This window comes from Schistocerca serialis, chromosome 4, assembly GCF_023864345.2.
Source record: "Schistocerca serialis cubense isolate TAMUIC-IGC-003099 chromosome 4, iqSchSeri2.2, whole genome shotgun sequence".
NCBI classification, from domain to species: domain Eukaryota; kingdom Metazoa; phylum Arthropoda; class Insecta; order Orthoptera; family Acrididae; genus Schistocerca; species Schistocerca serialis.
The window spans coordinates 208,362,451-208,381,927 of record NC_064641.1 but is presented as its reverse complement, the minus strand read 5'-3'; the positions used below and the strand labels follow the sequence as shown (position 1 = coordinate 208,381,927).

Below are 19,477 nucleotides of genomic sequence, written 5' to 3'. Positions count from 1 at the left end.
TCAAACTGTATGAATGAATTACAGGAATATTTGAACATACTAATCATAATGCATAAGTGGAACACATCTTTCCCTCTTATTCTGTAATTAAAATAAAGCTACTGACAGAGGTCCGGTGTGGGCTGCAGATAGATATGATAATGCATTAATACAGAACTGACTTACAATGGAAAAAAAATTAGTTCCAGTTTAGGCCACCAGGTGCAAATCTGCCACTTAAAGCACGTTGTCGATGTCTCCAGTGCATATATTGAACAAACCGTGTAGTTAATAGTAAAATCAATATTATGCTTCTCTCAGTTGTTTGGCATTTTTTTGCCTGCATCCCATTCCTACTCCATTATATGTGGAAACATTTCTATATGTCTTTCTTGCATTCAACAGTGCCAGGTTTGCACCTGGTGGTAAAATTTGGAGCTAAATTTCTTCCAGCATAATTTATTTATTTATTTATTTATATTTTTTTTATTTTTTTATTTTTTTGCACATTAGAATATCTACCAAGTTTTGCAGCCATAGGATAAATACAGACCACACTGTATCTCTGTGAGTAGCTGCATTTTAATTATAGCCACATCATACAATTCTTTCATTTTATATTGTTAAAACAACATTGTATAATTTACAGTAAGATGAAGGGCATTTGTATGGCCCACTATGTACCATAAGAAAATCTTTTGCTTGTTTAAGTGAATTTTGTGCTTGTTTTTTAACGAATCACATCACATCTAAACTAAACTTCTTTCATTTTATATTGTTAAAACAACATTGTATAATTTACAGTAAGATGAAGGGCATTTGTATGACCCACTATGTACCATAAGAAAATCTTTTGCTTGTTTAAGTGAATTTTGTGCTTGTTTTTTAACGAATCACATCACATCTAAACTAAACTTCTTTGCTTTTTATGCTCAACTATATGAAATTAATTGGTTAAAATTATATTAGCTAAGAACACTTTATCTATGAGATGGATAAACATTTCAATAATATGACAGCTGTCTCAGATTCACATTATTAATGACTAACAGCAACTTCCCGTTGTTTTAAGCATCATCCAGACTGTTTTTGTTATGTACGTGGTGTCTTCATGGGATCGAAAGCAGTAAAGCATACAGTAAAGGATGCTAACAAGTCCCATTCAGCATACAGGTCTTATTTTGGTATCCCTTCAGGAGACCTAGACAAGAACTGGGCACCACATTTGCGTGTGGGTGTTGCAGAACCACTCTCGAGGCCTGGTATAGAGGAGAAAACAGAAAAAAAATGACATTTGGTGTACCTAGAATTCGGCAAGAATCAACATATCACCTCTCCAACTGCTATTTCCGTGTTGCTGACTTGTCTCATCACAGGAGGGGTAAGAAAACCAATGTTATTGCATACCCAGACTTGCCATCATCTCTTAGGCCCATTACACACAGTGAGGAGCTTCCTGTTCCTCCCTCACTAGTACTGAAGGAGTGTGAAGACGGCAGTAGTGAATCAAATAGCGAAATTGATCACGTAATAGACTTCTCAGAGGATGATGATGCAACACCTTACTACTCCATAAAAAATGAGTTAAATGACTTGATCAGGGATCTAGGACCTAAAAAATCCAATTCAAAAATTCTAACATCAAGACTAAAGCAGTGGAAAGATTTGCAAGATATCCAACCAGCAGAATCACCATGAAACTTTCTCACTACATCACTCTGACAGACAAACTGTGCTATTGCCACAATATGCTCACCTTTTGCAAGGAAATAGGATTTAACTGTGATCCAAAGGACTGGCAATTCCTCTTTGATAGTTCCTGTAATAACCTGAAAGCTGTTCTCCTCCATAACAGAGACAAGTATCCACCAATTCCAATCGCTCATTCGACACACCTAAAGAATGATTACTCTCCAGTGTTCTAACATCTCCTTCAGGTGGTGAAATATGTTGAACAACAGTGGGATGTAATTTGTGATTTCAAAATGATTTTGTTTTTGATGGGTTTACAAAGAGGTCAGAAATACATGAATCCCTTGTCAAACAGGAAAAGATTCTAATACCTCCCTCCCATTTTAAGCTTGGCCTTTGTAAAAGCATTAGATACATGAGATGGAATAAAGTAACTCCAGAATGTGTTACTCAAACTATCAGAGGGTAAGATAAAGGGCAGAATTTTTGTGGACCCTACATGAAAAAATTACTTCTTGATGACACATTCATCAGCAAGATTCTACCAGTTCAAAGAAAGGCCTGGAAGAAATTCCGGGATGTAGTGAATGGTTTCCTAGGGAATCACAGGGTGGACAATTACAGGGATGTGGTAGTGGGCGTTTTGAAGAACTCCACAGCAATGGGAAGCAGAATGTCTCTAAAGTTCATGTACTCCACTTGAATCTAGATGTTTTCAAGTCTTGTATGGGTGAACATTCGGGGAGATGGGCTGAAAGGTTCCATCGGGACTGACAATTGTTTGAAAGAAGGTACCAATGGCAGTCTAACAAGCGAATCTTGGTGATTACATCTGATGACTGATCACAGAGAGTAATGTAACTTATATAACGAAACATAGGAAGGCAAAATGTTTTTAAGCACACTGTCCATGATATATAAACATTTTCATGTTCTTAAAAATTTTTGTCATATATATTTACTGCATTTACACTTTTCAAACATTGTACTTAAGAATTTCTTTTGTTTCATTTCATGGGTATACATAAATGAGCATTCACTGTTCCAAATAATTGCACTTTCACATACTGCATCAGAAAAAAACAAAAAATTAACTTAAACAAAATCATCTTACATGGTGTTACCTTTACTTCTCCCATTACAAGTTTTGACATCATTACATGAAGTTCATTGCATATTTTAAGAACAAAACAGCTTGTTTGTTGTTATGTGTATTAACCTGGAACAGATGATGTCACTGAAACATTAATGCAAGAATGTCAAATATTGCACACAGATCATCAAACAGCATATAAACAGTTTCAATCTGAGGCAGAAACTGGAGAGCTATTTCAGAACATTGCCATGGATCATGAGGTTCCATTTGCTGCACTGTCTGCATCTTATATGGGTACCAATGTAAAATAGACCACACAACTTTCTGTACTGTTGACCATAGGATGGACAATTCTCTTGACACCACACAAGTACTACCACTACCCAGGGGATATGACGCATGGCCAGTTGCAGCAAAAGCAACCTCGTCTGTAACTTCCAATGGGTGTCACAAAGATCACCCGTGTTTCCGAATTTCATTACAATCTCCTTTAAACCATTTAATGAGATCAAACCTCTCCTCAGACCTATTAGTTGGCAACAGTCTCAGTGCAACATTGTAACTGCTGCTGTTCACATAAAACAGTTTCATTAACAGTGCATGATCTCTCTTTCTGATAGCCATGGGCTGTTCACTCACATTATGGCTTGTCGAATGACAGCATGGATGTCATACTGTCAGACAAACAGCGTACAGTGCCAGATTTACATCTACCACGTTTTGGTACTGTACGACAATTACTGCCCACATTGGACAAACGTGAGTAGCTTTAATAACAACCACCAAGTATTACTATGACTAGTATATTCATATATTCTTTTAATTCATTCCTACACTTTTTTGGGCCCAAACAAGCACAACTTAAATGTATCTAACTGATAAGTTCTTCTACTGGACGATTCAAAGTGCAAACTTTAATTATTATTACCTGGTACTTCAGAGGTTGAACGGTCACCAGGCACATAAATAAGAATGAAAATGTTGTAAATCTTTGACACACACACACACACACACACACACAGAGAGAGAGAGAGAGAGAGAGAGAGAGAGAGAGATTATTATTTATTTATGTTATTATTTATTGCAAATGTGTGGGGTCTGTTCTGTCACACATGTCCGACAGAACAGGCACCACACATGTCTGTAAACTTGACTGCTATGACATCTCCAATGCTGATGTACAATAATGCCCATACTTCTTTCGGGAATACAACACTGCAAGCAAAGTGATATAAATTGATAGGGACATTACTTTGTAGAGTGTGATAAAGTTTAGAACTTAGCTCAGAAGGAAAGTGTGCTTGGATAGCCAAATCAGTTAAGGCGACCACTCTCATACAGTGGGAAATCTGGGTTCAAGTCCCAGTACAGAAAATATTTCAACTTTCGAAATTGAATTATTTCAATGCTCGATTGCGGGTGACAACTGTACATCCTTCAAGACTTTATTGACTTTTGTACATCCCTCAAAACATTATTATTATTACTACTATTATTTAAAATGAACTTTGTGGTACTTTCTCATACTTACTGATTTTGGAAAGAGCCTCTCATTATCAGCAGTACTGTTAGAACCAAAGAATCTTTTTGGTGTTGTCTCTGAAATAAACTCTTTTGTAGACACTAATTGTGGTCTAGTGCGTAGATAATCAACAATATCAGCAACATCTCTGAAATTGTCAGATTTTTCCACATCCACTGTATCTTGCTGCATTTCACTTTTTTCTGTTTCACCAAAGTCATCATCTGGGTTCAAGTTAGTCCTCATATTTGTCATGGACTTCCTCAAACTCATTAGTTCTAGCAACACTTCTTTAAATTTGAGTTCCATTTCTGCATTCTGCTTAACTGCTTCTGTCAGGTCACTCATTTGCATCTTTAAAAGAGGTGTTCTGGTTTCCAGTTCCTAAAAAAGAGTTGTCCTATTACAAACAGTTAACTTACAAGTCAATAAACACAAAGTGTAATAAATGTTAACAGCATCATAACACATTCGGTTGTTTCTTATTTACAAATCTCTTTAAAAAAAAAAAAGAAGGAATTTATGGCTACTGTGAATGGCACCAGCAATAATACTGTTTACAACCTGAAGCAAAACATGTGAACTATGCAAATTTTCACAACATTTTGGAATAAAAGATTACATAGGTTGGTGATGCAGATCAAGCTTTTGCTTCCAGGAGAGGAAGGTGAGCAATGTACAGACAAAATTGGTAAACAGGATTGACGAGTGCTGGTTTAGGACAATGAGCGGCCTTTTCTGAGTGTTTTGTGTACCTTTTCTGAGAACATATAAGCTACCCCCTGAAGTCAAATCTAAAATACCTCAAACAAAATTTTAAAAATCCAACATTTGAACAATATAGTTAAACAATTTCATTTTATTGCTTGAGTGTGAATTTGATACTGGTGGTAATTCAAAAGTAATATCAAAACAATAAATTTGAGAGAACTTCACCTCCAGTAATAGAATCTGTATGTTTGATATTAAAGTGGACATCCAAGTTATAAAAAGTTATTGATCTTATGTTCAGTTTGAAGAGATTAACTGACATTTAAGTGATATATTTCAATGTTATGTGGCATTGTTGTCAAATAGTATCTGTGGCCGACAGAAATTTAATGACAATGTGTCATTGTCTTAGGGAAAAGGAGAAAGTAATTCTTGCACAACAATGACTTATTTCAAATTTAAAAGACAGTCCTTTTTTAACTAGGCTGACTAAACAATCCTGCTACACATATACGCAGAAACTGGACTATTTTCTATTACGGAAGGTATAACTTAATTTCCACCAACTAACACAGTCATTTACATCAATGAAAGAAGCCACTTGAAGACTATTTAACTGAGAAGACATTGAAGAATATTAATTGATTTATAATACACCTGAAGAACGAGTACAACGCCCTACCAAATTCAGACTATGTCGAAAGGACTCTATGGGTTGCTATAACTGAAAGGCACTCAATTATCCATCCTGTATCAACTGAGAGATTACACAGACTGTGCAGACCAGAATCACAGCTAAAATTGGGATGGGTCTCCTCAGACTTGTAATTTATCTGTAACTTGTAATGGTTTTTATTCACAGATGACAAATTAAAGTTTTTATTCGCATAAATGAAAAGCGTTTTAAATAAATAGCTTTTATTCATCAATAACAAACAATTTTTATCTGTATTTGTTATTCAAATAAATTTTGCCCAACTCTGGTGTTAAGAGTTTGTGTTGTTATATGAGGAAGCATCGGTCACCTACAGCAAATTCCACTATCCTTTGCAAAATGTTTTCGTGCACGCTCTCTAGCACAGTGTGAGACCATTCGGATGGGCCATGCTCTTGGGGGTCTCTAGTATATAGGCGTAGTTGGTTGTAAGAGGGGTGACTGTAAACATTTTGTTGAAATTGCTATGAGAGCACTGTAATCAGCCTGGATGGAACAACCAGTAGGATGACTAGTAGAACTGAGTTTATGGAGCTTTGGGTGTAAGTTTAAGATGGATCTATGGAGCATTGCAAGTGTGAGGAGGAAGATGGACTCAGGTGATAAGTTTCTAGGATGAGCCTACTGTTTTGAGCAGGAAGAAAGATGAATGTATTAGTGAGCACATCTTTGGACTGAGACGGAAATCAGCCCCACAATTGTTTAAACTGACATTCTGAATACTTACATAAATCTTTTACGAAGACACAGAAAATCTAAATGTGCATGACTGCTCCTCCTCAGTTCCAGTCCAGGCCTTTACCACAGCACCATCTTGTTCAGTGGGAGCAGTTGGGGGTTCATGGTGGACTTGTGCGATAGTAGTACAGTTAGTGGCAGACATTCTTATACACCTAATCACTGTCATTCATCATCACAGTGGTAAAGCAATGGTCAGAAGGAAAATAATAAGGTAAGGATCCATTTTCAGATCATGAATGGCTATCTGTTCTGTACCTGTGATAGGGTTTTGGGAAGGAAGGCAGAGCCAGGTCTGAGGAGTGGATTTCCTACAAAGTTACCGAGGGTTGGATGGGAGGAAGGACAGATGGATAACAGTTGCAAGAGATGTGTTAAGACAAACTACTAAGGAAAGACTGGGTGGAAGGTGGAGAGGGTCATAGCTGGAGGTTTAAGATGAGGTACAAAATGCAAGTTGTTTGGTTGGTTGGTTGGTTGGTTGGTTGCTTGCTTGCTTGCTTGCTTGCTTGCTTGTTTGGCTGATTGGGGTCGGGGTGGAAGAGGCTACGCAGCAAGGTTATCAGTCCTCAGGTCAAAGGTTTGTTCATTTGAATACACTGAAATCCACCAAGAATGTGTTCAGATGGGAAAAGTGTGAACAAGTGGTAAAAGCGATGCACTGAAGCTAATACTGATGCTAGAGCTGAAAAAAATGCTTTACAAAGACACAAAAGTATATGGATTGAATCAGTACATAGATTAGAGTAGACAAGTGGTCTCTCAGAGCTCAGCCATGACAAGAGAAACCCCACCCACATACGACCCCTGCCAACCCGATTAAGGGTGAAGATATCTACAGAATAAAGAATGCCTTTTAGTCAAGAGGTCCATAAAAGTAAAAGGGAATGGCTAAAATGTAATAGACATCAGTTGGAATGTCAATACAATGGTACAAGGTGCATTAAATAAGTAATGCAACACATCCCCATCCCCCCCACCCCTCCTCCTGAAAGCAGGTTGGTTTTATTCGGGATTCCAATACGAGGTGCATTCAAGTTCTAAGGCCTCCGATTTTTTTTCTAATTAACTACTCACCCGAAATCAATGAAACTGGAGTTACTTCTCGACGTAATCGCCCTGCAGACGTACATATTTTTCACAACGCTGACGCCATGACTCCATGGCAGCAGCGAAGGATTCTTTAGGAGTCTGTTTTGACCACTGGAAAATCGCTGAGGCAATAGCAGCACGGCTGGTGAATGTGCAGCCACGGAGAGTGTCTTTCATTGTTGGAAAAAGCCAAAAGTCAGGAGCCAGGTCAGGTGAGTAGGGAGCATGAGGAATCACTTCAAAGTTGTTATCACGAAGAAACTGTTGCGTAACGTTAGCTCGATGTGCGGGTGCGTTGTCTTGGTGAAACAGCACACGCACAGCCCTTCCCGGACATTTTTGTTGCAGTGCAGGAAGGAATTTGTTCTTCAAAACATTTTCGTAGGATGCACCTGTTACCGTAGTGCCCTTTGGAACACAATGGGTAAAGATTATGCCCTCGCTATCCAAGAACATGGACACCATCATTTTTTCAGCACTGGCGGTTACCCGAAATTTTTTTGGGGGCGGTGGATCTGTGTGCTTCCATTGAGCTGACTGGCGCTTTGTTTCTGGATTGAAAAATGGCATCCACGTCTCAGCCATTGTCACAACCGACGAAAAGAAAGTCCCATTCATGCTGTCGTTGTGTGTCAACATTGCTTGGCAACATGCCACACGGGCAGCCATGTGGTCGTCTGTCAGCATTCGTGGCACCCACCTGGATGACACATTTCGCATTTTCAGGTCGTCATGCAGGATTGTGTGCACAGAACCCACAGAAATGCCAACTCTGGAGGCGATCTGTTCAACAGTCATTCGGCGATCCCCCAAAACAATTCTCTCCACTTTCTCAATCATGTTGTCAGACCGGCTTGTGCGAACCCGAGGTTGTTCCGGTTTGTTGTCACACGATGTTCTGCCTTCATTAAACTGTCGCACCCACGAACGCACTTTCGACACATCCATAACTCCATCACCACATGTCTCCTTCAACTGTCGATGAATTTCAATTGGTTTCACACCACGCAAATTCAGAAAACGAATGATTGCACACTGTTCAAGTAAGGAAAACGTCGCCATTTTAAGTATTTGAAACAGTTCTCATTCTCACCGCTGACGGTAAAATTCCATCTGCCGTACGGTGCTGCCATCTCTGGGACGTATGACAATGAAAGCGGGCTCATTTTAAAACAATGCGCATGTTTCTTTCTCTTTCCAGTCCGGAGAAAAAAAATCGGAGGCCTTAGAACTTGAATGCACCTCGTACACCATATTATTCCCCACTTGTTTAGCTACAAATCTATTTTAACATATCTCTGTGCAACGTGATGGCCTTATGCCACCTTACTGGGAGAGCCTGAATGCCCACATGGTACCACTCTATTATTCAACATTGGAGCCAATATCCCGCTGCATCAATAACGTCCCCATCATTCATATACTGCTTCTTGCAGTGTGCCTCCTTCATTGGGCTAAACAGGTAGAAGTCGGAACATTCAAGATCTGGGCTGTACGGTGGATGAGGAAGAACAGTTCAATGAAGTTTTGTGAGTTCCTCTCAGGTGCGCATACTTGTGTGTGAGGCCTTGTCTTATGAAGAAGTAGTTCATTTGCATTTTTGTGGGAACAAGCACATTAAACTAGCTTCTTCAATTTCCTGAAGGTAGCAACTGGGAAATCGGACAAGTTTGCATGATTTTGTGGAAATGACGACAGGCGACTCATCCAAAGATTCAACGTGCTTTTGTTCACTGCCAGGTCTCCGTAGACATTCTGCTAGCACCTATGAGTATCTAAGATAACCAGGTTTTCTGACAAAAGAAACTTAATGACAGCTCTCTGCATGGACCACACCCCAAACACAGACACCACTCTGAAGGTTACGTATAACACCCCCACTTATCAGGACTTCATGAAACTGTAGTGGCTGAAGTGGGAGTATTCCATGATGTAGCAAAACACACTCCACATTTTTTTCAACCGAAATTGGCTACAGGAAAAATGTATTGCATTGCTTACAGCACGCCCCTTGTACAATGGTGTATCCCTACCATTAGAAAAGGAGGGCTGAGTGCCTGGATAATGTGGAGTTTACCACAGGGGGCAGAAGCCACTAAATGTTATTCCATCCCCGAGTGAGCAAAGACCTTACTTGCACCTGCAAATCTGCACCTGGGATTGTCAAAGCCAATGGAGTGGCAAGTAATCATGTCTCTATTCAAATAATCGATCACTTCATTCCCTGGGACACCCACATGACTTGAAACCCATAGCAAGACAACAGAGCAGGCAGAATGACTAGTTTCAGCAAGACGTTCATGAACAGCGAGACCACAGGGTGACAAGAGTAACACTGGTAAGTTGCCTGGAGATTGCTTATTGAGTCACTACATATTAAAACACAGTCAAGGGAGGCTTGTTTAATATAATGGAGAGCTTTGTTAATGACTACCACCTCTGTCGTGTAAACACTACAAGTTCCCAGCAAATAATGGTGTCCCCTGGTCAGCAGGAGATGTAAAAGTGTATTTTGTCTTATCCACATTTTAGAACTGACACTGTAAATATAGTAGTGACCAGAAATTTGCAAAGAACTGAAAGTAACATGATTAAAGATCATGGGGAGGACTGAGACACTATGCTCTTGAAATAAATAGGTCCTAATTCCTTGACTGGGTACCGACCGAAGGAAGTGTGCAAGGAAACATGATGACAACATCCTAAGGTGAATAGGTGGAGATCTTGGCAGAGGGCTGTAGGCACATTCCAACTAGTAGATGGCTATGAGCAAGTGTGTAATACTCAACACGGAGCCCAGTGGGACACCATTCTCTTGGACTCCTGGAAAGTTGAGTGACATAACTATCCAATCCAAAACAACCAGTGGGATAAAAACTTTTGAATAAAAAGTAGTAGCAAACACTTGGAAGTTTCAAAGAACCTCACAGTTTGCTGCTTTGTCACCAGAACTGATTGTGGGCCCTTGGTTCTCAATTGAGTGGAAGGACTAAACCAGAGACTTCAAAGGTTCTGTGACATGCTAGGCTGCAACTTCCTGGTCTTGGATCATAGGACTGAGAAACATAGCCGCCTCCTCCCCCCCCCCCCCCCCCCCCCCCCTCTCCTACATGGATCAGGTATACACTGCATATCAGAGGCTGCTACTCAGGTAGCTGACTGCGTGTGGGGCGCGTACAAGGTTTTTTAAGATTACACGACTCCCCATCCAATCCAGATAATGACAGTTGTAGGAACCTAGGAGTATCTGTGTAAGATTGAAAGAAATGCCTTCCACAGGTGAGAGTATTAAAATCCTAATGGTAAATTGCCAAAGCATTTGCAACACAGTGCCATAGTTTGAAGCCCTTGTTAAAAGGCAGTGAGGCTCACATTTACTAGGTACACAAAGCTGGTTGAAATCAGGTGATATTTTTGAGGAAAATTCAAGTGCAAAATGGTTCAAATGGCTCTGAGCACTATGGGACTTAATAGCTATGGTCATCAGTCCCCTAGAACTTAGAACTACTTAAACCTAACTAACCTAAGGACAGCACACAACACCCAGTCATCAAGAGGCAGAGAAAATCCCTGACCCAAATTCAAGTGCATATCAAAAGTATAGGCAAATGGGAAATGGAGGTGGTGTATTTGTTGCAGAGGACAATAAACTCTAGAATATAGCTCAAGCGTGTGAGACCCATACCAAATAGGACTAACAGGGGATATTGGACATATACAGAGAAGAGCAGTGCAAATGATCATAAGTTTGTTTAACCTGCAAAGGAACTGAACTGGAAGACTCTTGAAGGCAGAAGTAAACTATCCCAAGACAGCCGGTTAACAAAGTTTCAAGAACGGCTTTAAATGATGACTCTAGGAATATAATGCAATCCCCTACGCATCACTGACATAGGAATCTTAAGGATAAAATAAGAATAATTACTGCACGCACAGAGGCATTCAAACAATCTTTCTTCTCGCACTACCTACATGAACAGAATGGGAAGAAACACTTATAGCTGGTACAATGAAATGTACCTTCCACCAGGCACCTCATGGTGGTTTGCAGAATATAGATGTAGATTTACATGAAAGCCCTGGTCATGGAGAATAAATAAAATGTGATGACACCGGGCGGCGTCATATGCCTTACTTAGATCAAAATAAGATTGCAATAGGGTGTTGGCATTTAGAAAAAGCCTCTTGGACTGCCGTTTCCAACCTAACCAGACGGGCAGTCATAGATTGTCCCCTCCAGGAAATCACACTGATAAGGGGACAAAAGGATCCCGAGATTCGAGAACCCAGCATAATCAGTGGGCAACGGTCCTTTCAAACATTTTACAGTGCACATATGAGATGCTAATGGGCCGTTAACTGTTAATGAATATTGGCTTAAGGATTGGAATGATGATACTGTGTCGCCTCTGCGAAGGGAAGTCAAATGTGATACAAGACAGAGCGGACAGGGCCACTAAATAACAGTAAGATGCAACTGAGAGTGGAACCAGAGTCGAAGACCATATCAGGAGACAAGGCAAGAACGTTAGTAAGATGTCACTTAAAAATGGTACAGCTGGCCTGCAAAGGAAGTTACTGGAAACATTGGAGGGCTTTTCAGCAAAACTTAACAGCTATTGCAATGTCTTTCCTTCCCCACGGCACTGGACGATCATGAAGACAACCTGTAGAAAAAGGGATAGCACTTCCAACACTGTGGATTTCCACATCTTGCACGACCTCATCAATGAAATCTGATAAAGGGGGGTGAAAGTAAGAGCAGAGGCTCACAACTGCCAGATGGCTCTTCAAAGCACCCAACGTGGTAGTTGGTCTGTCTGGCGATGGCAAGGAAGTGACAGGATCACCAAAAAGTGATCGCTGTTACAAAGACTGTCTGTAGTGACCAATGTAACAGAGCCACCCATGAGACTGGGAGAAAAGATTGTTAGGTTAATACCTGAAAAGGTGCCATGGGCAGCACTGAAGTGTGTAGGACTATCATTACTAAAAAGATATACATCATGGTCTGCAAGAAGCTGATCAATTCTAAGGCCCCTTCAAGAAGGAGGCGGTGCCCATTTACCCAAGTAGGAGAAAATGAGGGGCGGGGGGGGGGGGGGGGGGGGGGGGGGGGGGGGGGAGCAGGGAGATGTTGGGTGTCAACTCAGTCTAAGTAAGTGGGCTGCCTGACGGTATATAAACACTGCAAATGGTGACCTTCTTCTTCTTCATGTGCCGTCTCCTCTAAGAAGGTTGGCTGTCATCATGGCAATTTCTGAACTTGATTTGGCTGATCTAAGGAGTTCTGACGTTGAACAGTTGTACCAATTTTTTAAATTGTCAATCCAGGATGTCCGTCTTCTACCCCTCGTTCTCTTCCCACAAATTTTCCCTTCTAGTATTATTTGCAATATTTTGTAATTTACTCCCCTAATAACATGGCCTAAATATTGTAGCTTCCTTACTTTAATAATTTTAATTAATTCTTTTTCCTTTCCCATTCTTCTTAGGACATCTTGATTAGTAATCCTCGACACCCAACTAATTCTAAGTATTCTTCTATATGCCCACATTTCAAAAGCTTCTAAACTGTTCATGTCCTTCTTTTTCAATGTCCACGCTTCCATTCCGTATAATAATTTTGAGAATACATAGCATCTTAGCAACCTCATTTTTGTGTTTAAACAAATGTCTCTCGAACAGAATGCATTTTTCATCTTATTAAAGATACTTCTGGCCTGTCCTATTCTCGATTTAATTTCTTCTGAGCTTTCAATCTCCTCATTTACAATTGTTCCGAGATATTTAAATTTACGTACTTGATCGACTCTTTCCCTATTGATTGTAAGATTTTCTTGTTGGTGTGTTTTAGATATCACCATGAACTTAGTCTTGCTTACGTTAAGAGTCAAGCCAAATTCTTCACTTTTTTCTGCGACTTTGTCAAGAAGTAATTGTAGATCTTTGAGGTTTCCAGCTAGTAGTGCAGTGTCATCAGCAAACCTAACATTGTTAATGTTTAGCCCATTCACTTTAATGCCAGCTATTTCATTTCTATATCATTCGATAACTCATTTTCTACCTTCACGGTTGCGGTTTGATTGTAGTAGAGGTTATATATAATGCGGATGTCTTTCTTATCAAGTGTTTTCTTTTCTAACAATTCTATGAGATGATCATGACGAACTTTGTCAAATGCTTTATTATAATCCAGGAAGCACACATATAGTGGCTGGTTAACCTCCATACATCGTTGCGCTAATATGTTAAAAGCAAACAATGCTTCTCTTGTACCGAGGGAACTTCTAAAACCGAATTGTGTTTCACTTATACCTTCTTCTACTTTTTTGTATATTCGTTGGTGTATAACTTTTAGAAATATCTTTAAGGTGTGACTCATTAAGCTTATTGTACGGTGATCATTACAAGTTTTGGCATTAGCCTTTTTGGGTAATGTAACAAAGGTAGATGTCAACCAATCCCTAGGAATAATTCCCGAATTATAAATATCATTAAACAATTGTACAAATATATCTATATGGTCTATTCCTATGAGTTTCAGGATGTCATTTGGTATCTTATCCGGTCCAGGGGCTTTTCCTGTCTTTGATTTGTTGATAACATGTAATATTTCTTCTTTCGATATGCTTGGTCCTCGTTCTCCGATCATGTTATCATAAAATTTTTGATCTTTTCTTGTATCTTCAAATAGTTCTTTGACATATTCTGTCCACCTGTCCAGTTTACCTTTAACATCAGGAATTATTTTGTCATTTTTATCTAACAATAAACTTGTACTTTTCTTTTTATTAATTCCAGCTAAATCTTTAACTTTTTTGTGTAAGTTGAAACTATCATGTCTTGTTTCATAACTCTCAATTTCAGAGCATTGTTCCTTGTACCATTCTTCTTTTGCTCGCCGTGTTTCTTTTCGTATTTCTGCATGTAATCTTTTATACTCACTTTCATCTCTATTTTTAAGTATTCTTCTTTGTTCCATCAATTGTAATATCTTCTCTGTCATCCACTTCTTTTTCATGTTGTGACCAATGGTGACCAATGAGGTCCTTTATACCAATACTGTTATTGCTTCCAACATGGTATGAAACAGCAGCCACTAACAGAACATCTATGCAAACCAATGTACAGCTCATCAGATGATGCCTTTTCAAGGCTACCACAGTTCTGACCAAAGCAAAATAGCTACAGAGTGTTGAAGAATGGTCATCACTGAAGTGAGTTGTTGTATAGCGACACAAATTGCACAAGAGGAGGAAATAACATGTTGTGGTTCCAGCAAGCGATAGTAATATCCATTATACTTCCTATGAATGATGATGTTATGGATACCTAGGTTAGGTGTGTAGAGGTTAGGAGTACAGGTCATACCTCACTATCACTGCATGCCACCAGTAGGGGTGGAACCACATCTATGAGCTTTGGTTCTGAATCCAAATGTGAGGGGGAATCTGGTGCCCCCAAGAACACTGGAGTAGCCTTGTCCTGATTCTTCTTCTTCTCTTTTCGTATTCTTTGATGGCTGCAATGCTTGTGAGGGCTTAACTGTGAAGAGTGTGAGGACGGATGAAGAGTGAGCAACCCTGGGGCCTGAGACCCATAGGTAGCAATTTCTTCAGTCGTTGGCTCTTGTCGGGCCTCTGTCACATGTAGACACTGGAAGAGGAACCTACATCTGCAGCTAGGTGCAGTGTATGATTCCTGAAGATCCGCCAGGACAGGCACAAGGTAGAAGAGTGGTAGGCGAAATGGTTTGAAAAAAAAAAACTGAGGTTGCCGAAGTGATGGCTAGGATTTTCACCTAACTAGTCATCATGTCAACATGATTTAGGTGTTCATTTTGTTTTTGTGCCTCAGTATATTCCTGTATTTTCTTTCCTTTCTTGAAGACTGGAGAAACGTGTGAATGTGGAGGAGGAGGATCTGTGTAATTGACACACAAAGTTAGCTGTTCACAAGGACTATTTTTGAGGACTGATCATCCACAGCTGCATCATTTTGGGTCCACCGTGCAGCAAAGTGACCTATGAGCAAAGCACAAGCATCAGTAGCACTTCACGGTTGGTTGTACATAAAATTTTACTTCACATCTGTATAACGTGACATTATCTTTTTCTGGAAGGGCATTCCCTTCAAACATTAACATAAAGGTACCTGTATGTGTTTGATTATCTTTGGAACCTTTCTAAACACATTGAACAAAATGTACACCTTGCTGTTCAAGATCAGCCTGTAGCTCCTTGTCTGTCTGGAGGATGAGGTCTGTACAAGGTAATTCCTTGAACCATATTCAAAGCTTTGTATGGGGGCAATGGTCATTAGTATTTAACCCAGACTTGCCTGAAGAGCTATAGATTGTGCACAAGGAGGCTTTAATCAGTAGTAATCCACTTTGTATTTTTCGCAAAGACACAGCTTCTACAGATTTGTCTTCAGTATGTTGCACAAAAAATAACTGTTTTGTCCCAGTAAAGTTCCATCAGTACGAGTGCGTACTAAGTACTGGATAAATTGTTTCGTTCCCAGATGTCTGGCTTGTCCCACATCCCATGGGGTAGCAACAGTATGGAAAGCAGTAATGTTATAAGTTATCAATTTGAGGTGTCTAGACCTGCCTGATGAAATGAGTGGCCACTGGGCTCTCCCCATAGGTGCCACCCAGCCACAGCAAAGGCCACCTGGCACAACTGCCATTGCCTGGGGTCCTGATGCCCCACAAAGACTGGAACCAACTTCTTGGCATGCGTGTAGAACAAGCATCTCAAGCATCGGGAGTGTGATTTGGCTTTGAAGCATATGTAACAGTCTACACATGTGTTCTGTGCAGATGATCTTTAACAATGCATTTAGTAGGCGTTATTGAATGTGTTATTACTCAGTCGATCCACAATAGAGAAAAAATTTGGAAAATGAATGTCGGAGCCCAAAAGGGGAGCAAAAATTAACTTCAACCAAGAGATGGTGTAAAGTAAATGAATGAATATTCCGAGAAACAGCAAAACCTAGAAAATAGCTGGGTCCACATCAAGGGCTGCCACCATGGTAAAGAGAGTAAGACAAGGAAGGATAGACAATGATGAGAGATTTCAGTACAAGAAAAGAAGGAAGTGCTGTAACAGCTTGGAGTACCGTGCTCGCCAGGAACGTACAGTATAACCCTACTTTTACATTCCCAGAATTAATGTTTTCCTGCGTCAAATTTCCTATGTTCACAAAGTTATTTCGCACCTGATTCTCCATTAATATATTTATAATCTTCCTGCAATTTATGCTTTATGAAAAAATGTTCATGGAGAACATGGAGAAATGAACTGACATAACCGACGTAAAATGGCGCTGGCCGTCAAGTATTTACAAACATTATGTGGTTGAGTTTCTTGACACCAAGGTGCTCTACTCCACAGATCAGTGCCAGTAAATGGGTAAGAGTAGGAACAATCTGTGCTCTCCTGCAGCTGCCAATTGCTACTTGGTGTGTTGGCTAATGGGAGTAACAAGGATAATACGAATAAAGTATCATGACCAATCACAACCAGTTCCAAACTCTCTCTACAGCACATATGTAGCTTTGAATGTGTTGTAATCATACGGACACCTTTGCATTATTCAAACAGTATTTCGTGTTTGGTCACTTGTACCGCTAGTTTATATCTTCGCTCCCACTGTACTACTCAAATCTTTTTGGTTCAAACATAGCACCAGTTATGTATTTCTTCATACTTAGCAAGATGTGCTTCAAGAAATTATTCTCGTTGTGAAATGCAAATATTTATGTATTTTCTGCGGCGTTTCTACATCTACATGGATACTCTGCAGATCACATTTAAAAGCCTGGCAGAGGGTTCATCGAATCACCTTCACAATTCTCTATTATTCCAATTTCGTATGGTGTGCAGAAAGAATGAACACCTATATCTTTCCGTACGAGCTCTGATTTCCCTTATTTTATTGTGGTGATCGTTCCACCCTATGTAGGTCGGTGTCAACAAAATATTTTTGCATTCGGAGGAGAAAGTTGGTGATTGGAATTTCGTGAGAAGATTCAGTCGCAACGAAAAACGCCTTTCTTTTAATGATTTCCAGCCCAAATCCTGTATCATTTCTGTGACACACTCTCCCATATTTCGCGATAATACAAAATGTGCTGCCTTTCTTTGAACTTTTTCAATGTATTCCATCAGTCCTACCTGGTAACGATTCCACACCGCGCAGCAGTATTCTAAAAGAGGACGGACAAGCGTAGTGTAGGCAGTCTCCTTAGTAGGTCTGTTACATTTTCTAAGTGTCCTGCCAATAAAAGGCAGCCATTGGTTAGCCTTTCCCACAACATTTTCTGTGTATTCTTTCCAATTTAAGTTGTTCGTAATTGTAATACCTAAGTATTTAGTTGAATTTACGGCTTTTAGATTAGACTAATTTATCGTTTAGCCGAAGTTTAACAAGTTCATTTTAGTACTCATGTGGATGACCTCACACTTTTCGTTATTTAGGGTCAACAGCCACTTTTCGCATCATTCAGATATTTATTCTAAATCGTTTTGCAGTTTGTTTTGACCTTCTGATGACTTTATTAGTCGATAAACGACAGCTTCATCTGCAAACAACAGAAGACGGCTGCTCAGATTGTCTCCCAAATCGTTTACGTATATAAGGAACAGCAAAGGGCCTATAACACTACCTTGGGGAACGCCTGAAATCACTTCTGTTTTACTCAATGACTTTCCATCAATTACTACGAATTGTGACCTCTCTGACAGGAAATCACAAATCCAGTCACATAACTGAGACGATATTCTATAAGCACGCAATTTCACTATGAGCCGCTTGTATAGTATAGTGTCAAAAGCCTTCCGGAAATCCAGGAATACGGAATCGATCTGAAATCCCTTGTCAGTAGCAGTCAGCACTTCATGTGAATAAAGAGCTAGTTGTGCTTCACAGGAACAATGTTTTCTAAACCCATGTTGACTGTGTCAATAGACCATTTTCTTGGAGGTAATTCATAATGTTCGAACACAATATTATATGTTCTAAAATCCTGCTGCATATCAGCATTAACGATATGGGCCTGTAATTTATTGGATTACTCCTACTACGTTTCTTGAATATTGGTGTGACCTGTGCAACTTTCCAGTCTTTGGGTATGGATCTTTCGTTGTTGCATATGATTGTTAAGTATGGAGCTAATGCATCAGCATACTCCGAAAAGAACCTAATTAGTATACAGTCTGGACCAGAAGGCTTGCTTGTATTAAGTGATTTGAGTAGCTTCACTACTCCAAGGATATTTACTTCTACGTTACTCATGTTGGCAGCTGTTCTCGATTCGAATTCTGGAATTTTTACTTCGTCTTCTTTTGTGAAGGCATTTAGGAAGGCTGTGTTTAGTAAATCTGCTTTGGCAGCACAGTCTTCGATAGTGTCTCCACTGTTATCGTGCAGAGAAGGCATTGATTGTTTCTTGCCACTAACATACTTCACATACGACCAGAATCTCTTTGGATTTTCTGTCAGGTTTTGAGACAAAGTTTCGTTGTGGAAACAGTTATAGGCGTCTCGCATTGAACTCCGCGCTAAGTTTCGAGCCTCTGTAAAGGATAACCAATCTTGGGGATTTTGCGTCTGTTTAAATTTGGCATGTTTGTTTCATCATTTCTGCAAGTGTGCTAACCCGTTTTGTGTACCAAGGAGGATCAGCTCCATCGTTTGTTAGTTTATTTAGTATAAACCTCTCAATTGCTGCCAATACTATTTCTTTGAATTTAAGCCACATCTGGTCTACACTTATATTATTAATTTGGAATGAGTGGAGACTGTCTCTCAGGAATGCATCAAGTGAATTTTTATCTGTTTTTTTGAATAGGTATATTTTTCGATTATTTTTTGAGGATTTGGGAACTACAACATTCAGTCTCGCTACGACAACCCT

At 39.7% G+C, this 19,477-nt stretch overlaps 1 protein-coding gene across 2 annotated transcripts in view; it reads right to left on the bottom strand.

Moving 5' to 3' along the window:
- LOC126473675 (nucleoprotein TPR-like) overlaps positions 1-19,477 on the bottom strand; it is a 398,029-nt gene that overhangs the window by 317,930 nt on the left and 60,622 nt on the right. For both annotated transcript variants that reach the window (XM_050100910.1, XM_050100911.1), the window contains exon 8: positions 4,299-4,673. In XM_050100910.1, the coding sequence (XP_049956867.1) occupies positions 4,299-4,673 (375 nt within the window). The remainder of the gene's footprint in view (positions 1-4,298; positions 4,674-19,477) is intronic.